The 14,340-nt window shown below is 31.0% G+C and overlaps 2 protein-coding genes across 2 annotated transcripts in view; both read left to right on the top strand.

The window, feature by feature from the left end:
• Positions 1–718: 718 nt before the first annotated feature.
• On the top strand, positions 719–11,519 carry spz6 (Spaetzle domain-containing protein 6). The gene is made up of 9 exons (XM_088192710.1): positions 719–1,082; positions 7,863–7,972; positions 8,136–8,291; positions 8,365–8,499; positions 10,279–10,413; positions 10,483–10,621; positions 10,689–10,988; positions 11,059–11,169; positions 11,241–11,519. Exons 1-9 carry the CDS (start codon positions 1,062–1,064, stop codon positions 11,346–11,348), a joined length of 1,215 nt encoding a protein of 404 aa, XP_088048836.1. The 5' UTR covers positions 719–1,061; the 3' UTR covers positions 11,349–11,519.
• A 1,724-nt stretch (positions 11,520–13,243) lies between these two features.
• The window catches only part of ssp3 (SCAPER domain-containing protein short spindle 3), a 49,927-nt gene continuing 48,830 nt past the window's right edge, over positions 13,244–14,340 (top strand). Inside the window, exon 1 of the mRNA XM_088193286.1 lies at positions 13,244–13,404. Within this exon, the coding sequence (XP_088049412.1) occupies positions 13,296–13,404 (109 nt within the window). The 5' untranslated portion in view covers positions 13,244–13,295. The remainder of the gene's footprint in view (positions 13,405–14,340) is intronic.

Below are 14,340 nucleotides of genomic sequence, written 5' to 3'. Positions count from 1 at the left end.
GACACATATTTATAATAATAACATAATGTGATGCTTTGTATTATAAGAAGGTTTTTTTCTAGTCTCCACGCGTTTTAAAATATAAATTTTTGTGTCGACATTATAATTTACATTAACTCGAGCAATTACTGACTTCACTGCTATGAGTTGTGTGGAACATACTATTTTTCTGATGATATGTGATACATATGTAAGTTTCCATTATAAAACGTTATCTTTTTTTCAAATAAGCTTAAAAGATTTTATGACAGCAGAAGTAATTAGATATTCTAGTGACTATTCTGCATCAACATTATCTGCTGCTCTTTAGACTATTTATGGATCTGATTCTGATCTGAACTAATTGATAGTTTATGATAATGATATCTCTAAAATGATCTCTCACTTGATGAATAAATACCTAAAATATAATGCATATATTACATATTGTTGCGTATTCGGTAAAATTTTGGTTTTAACACAATATTAAGGTATTAAAATCTATATAAATTGGTATTTTTTGGTATTGATGATTATTTTTAATGTATAAGGAAAATTAGGGTTGTCTTTTAAATATTTACATCTTAAATGATAGGAATAAATTATTTTAATAAATTACTAATCAATCCCAAACCTCTTTTTAGTTACAATATTTAAGTTTATAAATTACATATATAAAATTCAGTATCATATGAACGACGACCTTGCGATTGGACTCCCCTGTTTTTGATTATGTGTAACAGAAAGATTTACAGGTGTGCTGCAAGGTGTGCGGCAGTCATAGTGAGCCGAGTTTGTAAAGTAGAAACACCTCGACACTGACCGTCAGTTCTCAAGTACACTTCCTAACGGACGGACCATCCAAGGAAGAAGTTGATCAATCGAGTTTTCAACATAACAGTGAAAACTATATAATGACAATCGGATAAATCATTAAGAAGAAGAAGATATATGAACTTTTATTAAAAAAAAAGTGACACGAAAAGTGAAATACAAAAAATATGTGCATCTAATTTCAATCACAGAATAACAATTATAAAATAACATTTATCTGTGATATTTTATTACAAATTCAATCGAAGATGGATTATAAAATAGTATTGGTGAGTCAATTTTCTTTTAATAATTTGATTATTAAACTATAAAAATTTAAGGTTTGGCGGATCTCGCGCGTTGAAATCACTCAATTTTTTTCATTAACTTATAACTTTTTTATTATAATATAATGTGATACAAAATTTATTGTTATTATGAAATACTTTAAAACTCAAAGTATAATATTAATACATAACTAATTCTCATTATAAAATGTAACTTACGTACCGTTCGTTGTGCAATACAAGGCATGTAAATAGTCTAACGGACAAAAATCATTATACCTACTATCGTAAAGTCATTACGTGTGTACAAATAAGAAAAAAACAAAGAAAAACTCTTTCTACGCATAGCAAAATTGGGTTAATAATATACGCAATTATGTTGTATGGAAGCATTGATTACAGAACATAAAAAAAACATATATTTTTTTACATGATGATACTCTTCGTTTTATACTTACGTGAATTTAAATAATGTCTATGCTAATGCATTACATAACATTCCACATTATCAATATTTCCAACGTTGACCGTTACGGAGTTTATTGGCCGGATTAAAGATAATAAATAAAACGCCCCGAAAATCCGGTTTTGTCATAAAAACCGCTAATAAAACAGGTCCGTGTCTCCACAAAATTGCTTTAAAAATAAATAGGTTAAGGTCAAATCCAACGATCGAAAGAATAACCGTATCCCATACCAGTTGCAACCGCGAAATTATTCTATTCAATCTTACATAATAGAGACACCGTAAATTATATAACTGCACGATGCTTATAGATTTTAGATTTGTTCTAACTAGGCCATTCAGTATTTTATAACATTTTATGCATTTCTTATGTAATTGCGCGAGCACACACAGACGCGACAACTTTTACTGTCATCTGATTAAGCTCACAGTTACTCGTCGATTCTGGTATACTTAACCTATCGGGACATTCTGATCTGTGGTGAAGAGGTAAATTCTGACCTACTCTCGAGTGGGCGTAATAAGGAACGTTGCCAGTACATATTCAATCCAACAATATAGCGGAACCTCATTATTATAAGTTTATGTAGGTACAGGCTACTAATGAAATGGATACCGTTTGTCGTGTAGGTATTGTATCTACATTTTGTGCCACTACCAAAAATAATAATCGTTTCCTAATCGGAAGTTTATGGGACAAAAAATCTGCTATTCATTAGAGATTGAATTGTGGGCAGACAATGCTTTTATTAATAGTGAGTATTCTTTTAAGTGTACTACTAAAACAATACTTATATTCTAAAGCATAATATATTTAATAGTTTTATAAAATTTATTTTAAATAAAAATACATATGTTTTGAAGTTTTAATAGAGGTAATAAAAATCGAATATCAAAATAGAAATTATATTAGAAAATGATTAAAGGTAGTTTAAAACTAAATTTGACCTCGTTTGTAAATTTACATATTTTTAATGAATGTATAAAATATATACGATGTTTCTTATAATACATATTTAGTATTATTATTCGGATTTTTCTAGGTTAGATTTCTATTAAGACAGTGCATATTTAATTAAAAATATATTGCACCCTTAGTTTAATTTGTCAAAAATTAATAAAAATATGTATTTAAAATTTATATCACAATATGGAACTTGTTCTCAATGTACATACTAGTCACTTGTAATATTAAATCATAAATGATAAAGCAGTACCTGTGTATGACTGATTGTTTTTAAATGTTAGTAAATAATTAAATTTTATTACTCTCTTGAAATGTTAATTTATATTTGTTTATTAATTGAAATATATCAAAATTTATTTATTTTTAAAGTTTTTAAATAGCGCATTAAACTGTGCAACGAAAAAAATATATTTTCTTAAAAAATTATTTTATATGCTACGACTTCGTTTTTTATATCTCAATCATTTTTAGTTTTTTTTATATGTTTTGATTTGTATTGCATTTGTAACACAACACCAAAATGACAATATGTTATAAAAATGTTTTTTATGTTCAAATAAATAATAATCCAAATCCGTCCGAAAACAATTGTTGAAATCCGAAACCGACGAAAACCGAGGCAATTATTTGTAGTATGTATGTACATTACAAGGCGTGTAATTGTGGTTCACGTATGGGTCACGTACGCCGACGAAATCCGAGGCAACCGACGAAAACCGATACAATTTATTCGCAGAAAAAATCCACGATAACCGAAGTCAACGAAAACCGAGGTACCACTGTATATATACATATATAATAAAAAAACTCGCTCATGAAAGTATATCCTTATTAATTAGAAATTAAAATACTTTCTTTGATTGATCTGTTTCTTGTTTAATTAAAATCTTTTCATAATAATTGTGAATGTCAGTATGAGTACATATAATAAAATAGTTATTTTATTATATATACATAAATATAATATGTACATATATCAATTATTTTATGAGATGAAATTTCACTATTAGAAGCATACGAACCATTTTTTCACGTAGAAAATATAATACGCAGCCTTTTTAAATTTATTCCAAGCACGTATCACTGGCAGAATGCGATTAAAATAATAACATACGCGTATCATCACGCCACATTACCAAGAGACACGAACGAATCCAAATTTGAATAATCGTGCCTGGTAAATTCGCGTTTTCTTTTTATATATGATACAAGTGTGCAATCCTACAAAACACATTCTTAGGCACAGCCTTATGAAGACTTATAGCATCGAGACAAGTTTTCAGATCAAAGTATTTGCATGTAGGAAGCGAATGAGAAAACTTGAATGTCAACGTCGTTTGAACACAAAAACGGTCTTTATAACCATAAATAGTGCGACATCTTTAAGAACTTTAATCGCGGTTCGTCGAACTCGTATTTTTGTATAAATATATCAGAGTCGTTCAGAGAATATAGTAATTTTTAACCGTTATCGTCTCAAAATGATAATATGTGAGAAATGCTCTCGAGAGCAATAAAATTGCTCGAGAGGCTCTAATCAATGGAAAATCTTTGAGGTGCGTCAGCACACAAAGATGATTGTTTGCCTGAGATGACTAACAAAGGTATAACTGTAAATTTAAATTATATTTAAATTATTTTTTTATTTATGACAAAAAATAATTGATTCTCATACGGGATTACATATAAAAATTTGTTTATGCTATAGGTGTTTGTAATGAAAAAACGCGAAACCGCAAATCATATTTATATTAAATATTTTTGGTCTTGCTTGTAAATTATGTCTATAAAAAAGCGTCAGTTTTTTTACTTCTTATAAAAAAACGCAAATAAAACATATTTTATCGTTTATTGGGTTAAGGTAGCGGTAAAAAGTCATTTAACGTACGTAAAAGAATTTGCAGTAATTCACGCCGATCAGTAGAAAAATGCGTGACTCCAAATAGGCTTTTGGAGGATGTACGGTTATGTTTAATAACCACATATTTTCTATGATTTTGACATTTCGATCTCATGCTTCTTGAAAGCTAAAATCATTCTATGCCTAAAAGAAGCTATCAAATATTGACAATTTTTATAAATAAAAAAAATAATATATTCATAAAACAGTTATATTTCGTGACATATGCATTATACAGCTCATTATATAAATATATTATAATCTTCACATGAGTCACAATTGAAATGTGTCGCAGAACTTGAACGTGTAAAATGGAACACACTGTTAGTTAAATTTATAACAAGTCATTTAGATCTAAATGTGTGACTTTAACTGTAATGCATCATTTGTGCCATAGTGTCATTACGAAAGAGGTTTTACAATTTAATTATAATAATAATTGAAGCTTTTAATTATTGAAAGTTCACGTAAGAAACTACATAAAATAAATTCCCACAAAAATGTCGTTGTCGAAGATTGCCTCAATTTATTTACGTGTAAACTACATTGTATTACTTATTTAACGGCATTGTTATATCATCTCAATACAGTAGTGCTGAAATTGTAATAAATACATTTATTTCAATTTCAGATCAAAAATTGTATTATCGTTTTTTTGCGTGTTCTTGCATAAGTTCATTTTGCGATAATGAAATGGAAAAATGTATGTAATGTATTGCTTTCATGTACATGTGTAACGCTAATGAGATTATTGTTTATTTTATTTTTGATCTACGCATTAGATTTTAATATATTAGTGTAATAATTAGATTGCGTGTTTTATTAAAATTATTATAAATTCCTGATCAATAATAACACGTTTCTTTATTTATACTCATTTTTTTGAAGTCACGAAGATTATGTGTAAATTGAATTTAGTAAACTTAAATAAGTAACACGACTTTGAACTTCTTTGAATTGAGTCAAATGTATGTTAAGTTTCAACACAATCTAAGCTAAGCTAATTTATTTTATTTTTTATTACAAATTTTACCATCATTCCTTACAATTTTCCCCAACGCGTCATGATGGCCATTTTACAAACAATAATGAACATTTTTATTTAAAAAAAACATCCCACATATTTTTTTAGCTTTTCATAGCTATCGCCGAAAACATCCTTGTGTTTGGCAAGCTCGTTCAGAAACTTGATGGCTCATGTAAGAAGAGCGTTTTCAAGCGCTGGCCTTCTAGCCGCAGCGGTAAGAATAAGGTACGCGATCGCGACTCTCTATGGCACGCTAAAGCTCTCTGCTGAAAGTCACCGAGCATTGACGTGTTGATCAACACCGCAACGCTGAGATTGCAATGGATTGTATTGCAATGCTTCTAGCAAAGACACTAGGATACAAATACATATACCACTCATACTCTTTCTTATAGAGACATCTCAGAAATTTTCATTGAATTCTTTCCCACAACAAGAAATAGTTCGCTTCACTCGGATTCCATACAATAAAAGCATATTCAAGGACGCTATGTACTAGCGCATCGCACAGAAAGCGATCGGCAATAAATTATTGAAGTCACACGCGTTCCGTATAACGAAGCCGAGCATCATCGCCATTCGATCCAAATTTGTTTCTTTCAAGAATTAGCAAAAAAATGCTTAATTTGAAAATATTTTTACAATATATTTATAATGGATGACATTTTAATTGATTCAAAATCCGTGGCGTAGCTAGGAGGGCGGAGGGCGGCACTTACTTGGGGGCGGCATTTTCGCGATGGAAAGATTGTGTAAACTGAATGCGCTAAGAAATATATCCACGAATAGCTAAGAGCTAAGTTGAATATGTGGGAACAGATGTTGCTTTTATAACACAACTGGTCATAAAATGCCGCCCCTATAAATAAAAATATTTTTGGCAAAATTTGAATCGATAAAAATCTAAGTTACATCAAATGTTTTTCGAGTTGAGCACGTGCTGAAATACAATAAACTTCTGCACATTTTTTATATGTATATAATATGTGAAGGGTATGTAGATTAACTGGAGGGGGGGGGGGCAAATTGGGACATTTTAATATTTTCTTTGAGAAAGCTTTAAGTCAAGTATTCAAAAATTATAAGTATTAGTTTATAATGATTGGGTTGGCTATTTCACATATATTTTTGTGGGACAAAATTTTAATATCCACTAATCAATAAATTTCTTTGTATTATAATATGTATTTTTAGATAGTTCTGCACACTTTTGTAATCTTTAAATTGTGTCATTTTTAATAAAAAAACAGAAAAATAAAAGCCTGTGGAGCTAAAACATAAGGGTTTAATATTTGTGCATATCACGTTGTTGAAGGCTCTTTTGATACTGAATGTACACAGATATCTTATTTTAAACTGGATTTGTACTGTAATATAACTATTTTTACTGTAATATAAGTATTAATAGTTTTAAGAAACATAGATACGTGTATTTCTATGTTACACTTTATTTCCCATACTTTGAAGATTATGTAAATTTAGAATTTAATTGATTTGACTAGCCTGCATCTTGTGTGCTAAAACATTTTGTTTATTTAGAAAATTAGTCATTATTATCACTGATGTTTTAATTTTAAATTTGTGTGATGATGTTACTCCCAACACGTATGTTATAAAATTTATTACATATATATTTTTGATTTTTTATATTTCCTAGTATAGCATATTTTTAAATTTTACTTAAGATAGTATATCAACATTTTTTCGAAGAAGACATGAAAACCTGATTCAAGAAGATCGTTCTAGTGACATTCCAGTACACTTACCATTTATCCATTGCGCTTGCATTTTGCAAACATTGATCAACATGATCATATCCATTAAAGCTTTTTATTCCCATCTGGACTGGTATTTCAAGTTCGGATTCGATTATCTGTTAATCAGGTTTTCTACACCTCACCGATTGTTCAAATCAGCTTCTGTATTAATCAATCTCAAAATAACCAGCCGTTCAATTCAATGACTTGCTATATTTATCTAAACAACAGTAAAGCTCTCTGCAGATTACAATGGTAAATTGTGGGTTAAACTCGCTTTGGCGTGCTTTAAAACAAACAAAGACAGTTTGTGCCATACTATAGAATAAATATAGCGAGACATGAGCACACAACAATGACACACGCGTATGACCTCCATTGTTGACTTTCTTCGCTAGTCATCCGTTCCACCGCACTCAAACGGCACAGTGTCACAGATGCTGATGCCATTGTCGTTGTTCACTTTTTACACCAGAAATCGCTCCTAATTACCTCAGATTACCAAACAGTCTCGTCGATCACGGTATATTTGCTAAACGGACCGCGGTCTTGCATCGCTGGCGATGGCGTACCGTTTTTGGTATCGAGGGCGACCACGTAACCGTAGAAATTGCACCGGATGCAGCAGCCGACTTTGTCCGAGATGACATCTGTTTCTCCTTGCAGATCTTGGCCACCGTCTTCATCTGCGGACATTCGCAAGACGCTGAAACGTCGGAAACTCCGCCAGAAGGATATTATGCATTCGTCGAATCGCCGAGAGCAGTACCACCAAAGTAAGCATCACTAACTTTAATTTATCACTATTTAGCACGGACTATGGAAATCAATAAAATTGGAATGCGATATTATTGATGTTGTGAATCTACTTCTGGGAAACCTTGTTGTTAATCCATCAATGCCTTTAAAAGTCGATAAACAAATTTATTTTTATTATAGAGTAAGACCTCCGCCATATAGACACGTACAATCAGACTGTCCTGGTCTTTTAGAAAACTTAGGTTCGTCGCCTCATAACTTATGCGGCGATTTAAACAGAGGTATAATTCCGAGGAATCCGATGGGACAAAGGAATGGAGGTGAACCATATCCATTGTGAGTATATAACATGGCAAACATTTTATTATTGCTGATTAATAAATACATCATATTTTTCTTTTCAATTTAGTGAACTTATTCGCAATCAAACGTTGAAATTCCTATCAAGAACTTTGCCAGTCCTTCGCGCAGATGATACTTTACCAAGAGTCGCTCAATTACAAACTGCTCCAGAAGATGCTATTGATCCATTCCCAAACAACGAGTAAGTTTTATCACATGTATATTGATTTTTTGTATCAGACAGAATATGAAAGAGTTCGCCATTGGTTTTATTACTAAGTTTGAGTAAAATTTAAGAATATTATAGTGAAAATTTTGAAAATAAAGAAACTAAGTATAAAAATATTTAACACAATAGGAACAAACTTCTGTAGGTTTACGATAAATACGTCTTGCATGTGTTCTCTTATTCAATATCCAAAACGCATATAGCTTTCACTGTTTCATAAAGAATAATTCAGAACACTTTTTGATATTCACAAAGTTCATCGAACTTTAATGCTTATGAAAGCGTTATTTTTTCATTTGTTTTAACGAGTTTATTAATGAAAACGGATGGGCATATTACTCATGTTTTTTACAATAAACGATATTTTTCCTATTTCAAATTCACGACATCATTTTGACACATTGTCTGTTCATAAGGTCATTGACTATTTTTTTACGAGGCGGGATAAGAAATTGATACAGTCATTTTAAATACACAATAAAGGTGATCCAATTTATAAAAAACACAAATTTATGTATATCTTCGGATTTTCTTTTATTAATCGAACATTTGATGTATTTAATTAAATATGAAAAATAATATCAATTAAATGGCTGCCTCTGTACCTTTTGCAGCAGCCGATCCTTTCCATGTAATTTTCGATGACTTTTTGGTACATTTCGGGCGGTATCTCAGCTATAACTGACGGATGTTGGTTTTAGGTGCTCAAATATTTCGGGTTTGTCGGCGTAGACATGACTCTTAGCGTAACTCCACAAAAAATCCAACGGCGCTAGATCTCATATTCTTGGCGACCAGTTGACGTCACCAATGTGTGAAATAATGCGACCTGGGAACTTTTCACGCAAAACATTCAACGTTGCACCCGATTTTTGGTAAGTTACGCTGTCTTGTTGGAATCATGTGTCTTCCATAACAGTTCCTGCGATTTCGTGCCAAAATTAATCGGTTATCCTACGCCTATAGCGCTCATATAGCCATTGATTGTTACAGTCTGACCTTCATCGTTTAAAAAAAAAATAAGGCTCAATGACGCTGTCTGCCCACAATGCGCACCAAACAGTCACTTTTTGAGTCACGTCTCTCGTGAATCACATGAAGATTTTTCTCGCCAAATATGCGGCAATCTTGCTTAACAAACACAAAAAAAGATTTTTTTGAAAATCAGTATTAACTTTCTGCTGCTCTAACACCCAATATGCGTTAATTATTCGTTGTCCATGGTCTCTGGGCCTTAATTACATTTTATACGTGTCTATATGCAAAATGCACTAAAGGGAGCCATAAGAAAAGCCCAAAAGCAGCGAACGCCTACAAATCGATAATTTCGTGTCTTCGGTCACACATTCATAGCAGCAATATTCTCAGTCTAACGGGCGCCACAATGATCCAACGTTTCTATTCTCTTAAATTTTTTTACTAAACATAATCTTCCCGTAAATTTCTATATACAGTTTGCTCTTTATACTCTTGATGTTTGGACCAATGTAACGATTTTGGGGTGGAAACAGATTATTTTCTGTTACCTTTTCTATAAAAATGCTTTTGCGTAACGATCATAATTTGAACTTCTGTAGATTGAACAATGTAAATACAATATAGCAGTATCTTATAATTTAATATAAGCAAATATTTTGACAATGAAAAGTTATTTAAAAATAATGAATATCGAAAGAAGGCTAATAATAAATTTGATATCAGTGTTCGTTTTTACTCGTAAATCATAAATAGCTGACATACTTGAAATTACAGCTTAAATCCATACCACGGAGGAGAGCGCGAAAAGAGAGAAGCTCCTGAGCATCGTGAAATTTCTGACGGTCCTGAACATCGTGAAATTACAGACAGTAAACGCGAAGGAAGGAAATTCTGCGATGGTGGCGGAGTGTAAGTTAACAAAAATTATCAATAAATCTCACAAGAAAATCTATAATCAAAAGACTCAAAAACCATCAGATTTTGTATGCTGTATCGAGCAATAAACGGCGAAAATTCAAATTCGCTCCAAGCCGAAAGAAGAGATGAACCTCCACAATCATCATCTGGTGCTCCTCCGCCAAGATTTGACGGACCTCCAACACCTTGTCCTGCAAAAGTACATTTTTTTTAATAAATTAATAATTAAACTATGGAAATAAATATAACAAAATATTTTATTTTAGGTTGAATATGCTACTCCAGTATTCGCCAAAAACTACCAAGGTGTCTGGAGATACGTAGTTCAAATTCCATATGAAGGATATTTCACTCAGACTATTGAAGTAACCAGATGTACGCAGTCTCGCTGCCATTATTTGGAAGGTGGTTGTTTGAGTTCTCCTCGTTGGGTATCAATGCTAGTGGCAGAACTACATTATCCAAAGGCAGTTTTGGCATCGCCAAACAGTGCTACTGGAAACGGTAAGACGAGAGCACCATTATCTTCTTCTGCTACCACGCCACCCCCAGTGCATGATTTCCAGGTAATTTTTTTTTTTTAAATAATTTATTTATAGTGTGTGCTCGGGATTTTAATATATTTTTATTAAACAGGCTTATCAGCAATATCTTCAAAAAAGAGCTGGTCTTCAAGCTGATGATACTCCAATTACGACTGACAAACCACCACACTGTGATGGACATGATGAACTAGGATGCTTCCAAGTGATTAAATGTTCTATGTAAAAAATAATTAAAATGAAATAAATATAATACTAATATTAAATTATATTTAGGTTCGTCTTTACTATGACTGGTTCTTGGTACCGGGATCATGCAAATGCTGGAGACCAGATTACTTCGCCAGATACGTCAGAAGGAAGTCAAACACACCTGATCTTTAAATTAAATTAAAACACACCTTCAATAGTTTCATACATTGCATTTAAAATATAGTTTATTACCTTTTTATCAATCTTAATACGCATTCGAATTTTAGTCTCTTCCAAAAATTATTATACTAGATATGTAAATATATAACAAGCGATCAAAAAATATATAAGTATTAACATGTATGACGTATCATTATTTTAAGTTGTAAATATTAAGTAAGTATTCATCAGATCACTCAATACTTGTTGGTTCATTTATTTCTTTCCTTAAAAAAGAAATACAGTAATGAAATTATAATATTATTTAGCAGCCTTTGCTTCTAGTCCTTTGTTTGTTTTAATTTAATCATCTATGTGTTTCGTTTATAATTTTAATTTTATTTATTTATTAAAATATTTATTGTAGTAAGTTATTTCGGGTATTAAAATGTGGTTGTTGGATGATAGTAAAAAAGACTGTAAAGGTGACAAATATTGTAACTAATGGATCACTATAACTTGTATATCATGCTGTAATACAACATGTGTATGTTATTATGAAATTAAATATTTTAAGATTATATAAAAACTTAATTTTATTCATTGTTTTAATTAGATTAATAACTAAAGATTTTATTGTAAATTCTCGTTTTTATATTTTTTAAATTGAATAAAATCGCTATTAAGTTAATAAAAGTTCATACATTATTTAATCGCTGTATATATTACATTATTAATAGTAAATATATGCTATATATAGATGGTGACGATAATAATAACTCTAATATGTTACATCAAATAATTGGTTTAAAGCTTAGCTAAAATTAAAAAATATTAAGTCAAGAAACATAAAATTTTTGAATATCTTACTCGCAAAACTGCTATTTTTCTTAAGAAAATGTGATACATTTGTGAGCGTCGATTCAGTTGGCAACCGTGCTGAAGCTACGGAACGTAGTGACGACGGAAGGACGTCTACTGCCGTTTGACGCTGGTCGCGCAGCCCTGTGACATTCTAACTTAATAAAATGTAACTAATAAACCACAATAAATTTTCAACAGCAGTGAAACTATGTCTTATTGCCAGCCCGTCATTTCACATTCGCTAAGGTTTATTTGCCTGCGCCGCAAAATATTTTCTAAAAGATTTACCGACGCATTAACATATTTTTTATATATTCATATATATTTAATAAACAAATTTAAATCCACCCTCAAATCATCGCTATTGATACGCTGGTCGAGAGAAGCCAGAGCAATGAAACCTACATCGGAACCAAGCGTATATAGTGCATATCATTCACTTCTATTCGGAATATACTTTCGATTGAAACCTTCCTCAAGAAATTCCATCAGTTACCTCGACTTAAGACACATGAAAGTTCGTCCAAGCTCACTCCAAGTGAAGAGACGACAACCGAAACTTAAAAGACCGAGAAAGCAGCCGCTTTTCTCTTCACCACAACCCTGGTCCAGCTGTAACATCATAGCTCCTGAATTCCCCCGATCTTAAGAATTGCCTAGATTTTACAGACATGAATATCATGTATTTATAATAATTACACAACTATGCGTGACACAAAAAAAAATGCAAAAATATAATTGCGGGGTAATACAGAACATCGTAAAAATAGTATTTTATATATACACATACACATTAGTTAAACATAAGTATTATTTTATAATAATTGTATTGTAAATTTATACAATATTTAACATAAAATATTTTGAATATTTTTCTATAAATATATTGTTTTGGGGTAATACTGAATACACTTATAACATATCATTTGTTTCAGATCAATGTTTTTTTGAATTTATTATATTTTAATAGCTATTATTTAGTTATTTTAATTATATATGTAAGCTTCTAGATCCGTTTACAATTTAACGTGCGTTTTCGAACTCCACCGGTTGGCTATCGCTGTATGGTTTGACAGTTGCGTCAAATGTTGCGGGTTGGGCTTGAGAAGTCGGAGCATGTTGGGGCGCGGCGGGGCGGAGGATGTGCGGCAGCTCGTGCGAGAGGAGGGCCGTGAAGCTCGTAATCTGGTCGCCTTCCATGTCGCACTCACGGAGCAACAGTCCGGTACTAAAAACCTTTGTTTCTACACCATTGACGCTCTGTTGTGCCAAATTAAAGAGACCAGACCTCTATGTAATCCTGGATTTCAATTATTTATAATATCTTTCACATTTTTCGGAAAAATCATGATAATTTTAGCTGTAGCGGTGCATTTGAATCTGGTCAATACCTATTTTTTTTAATTTGCCTATCAAAATAACTTAAATTGCGACGAGAAAGTCACATCGACACAATAATTTTTGTTATTGCCAAATATATTTTTTAAATAAAATTAAATTGTATGACACATCATGTTACATGCGCCATGATCCTTTGTTCAACTGTCAAAATAATTTAAACTATATTTTTGGCCACAACTACGCATAATGATGTGCATTTCATACTTTATTTTTATTTATTGTAGTATTTTTTCTATTATAAATAATGAATGACGCAGGCATATTTATTTGTTTCATACTATTAAAATATTTTAAATTACAATAATATGTAAATAATAATTAAAAACCAATTAGATTTTTTATTAGGTAGTTTTGCTATCACATGGACATTTTAAATATTAAAGCCAAATATATTTTTATAAATAAATCTAATCAAATTACATATGATTCAATAGGTAATAGAAGACTTGAACCAAAATGACATAAAAAATTGAATTGAATTATTTATTTATTTATTTGTATGATATTTTTATATATGAAATCATTCTTAGTTGTTCAAGATCCCATAAATTGCACAATTCGTCCTTGCATCTGCATTCTTTTGCTTACTCTATTAGCTGCTTTTTTCATTGTTTTTTAATATCAAATAGAATAAAAATATAAGACAATCATGTGAATTAAAAAAAAAAATGTATAATATTTATGAATACAAATGGGCTATAAATTATTTATTTTAGACATATCTTATAAAATATCTCACTCACTCCATAATTGTTAGACA

The sequence above is a fragment of the Plectrocnemia conspersa genome, unplaced genomic scaffold (genome assembly GCF_051122295.1).
Source record: "Plectrocnemia conspersa isolate PC_06_02 unplaced genomic scaffold, ASM5112229v1 ptg000009l, whole genome shotgun sequence".
Taxonomy (NCBI): Eukaryota; Metazoa; Arthropoda; class Insecta; order Trichoptera; family Polycentropodidae; genus Plectrocnemia; species Plectrocnemia conspersa.
Note: the sequence above shows the minus strand (reverse complement) of the source record. Positions and strands in the feature narration are given on the sequence as shown.

Bases quoted from the DNA above. Each gene is read 5' to 3' on its own strand.
- spz6 (XM_088192710.1), top strand. From the start codon at position 1,062: ATGGATTATAAAATAGTATTG. The intron at 1,083-7,862 runs GTGAGTCAATTT...TTCTCCTTGCAG, and splicing joins TGGATTATAAAATAGTATTG to ATCTTGGCCACCGTCTTCAT. The intron at 7,973-8,135 runs GTAAGCATCACT...TTTTTATTATAG, and splicing joins CCGAGAGCAGTACCACCAAA to AGTAAGACCTCCGCCATATA.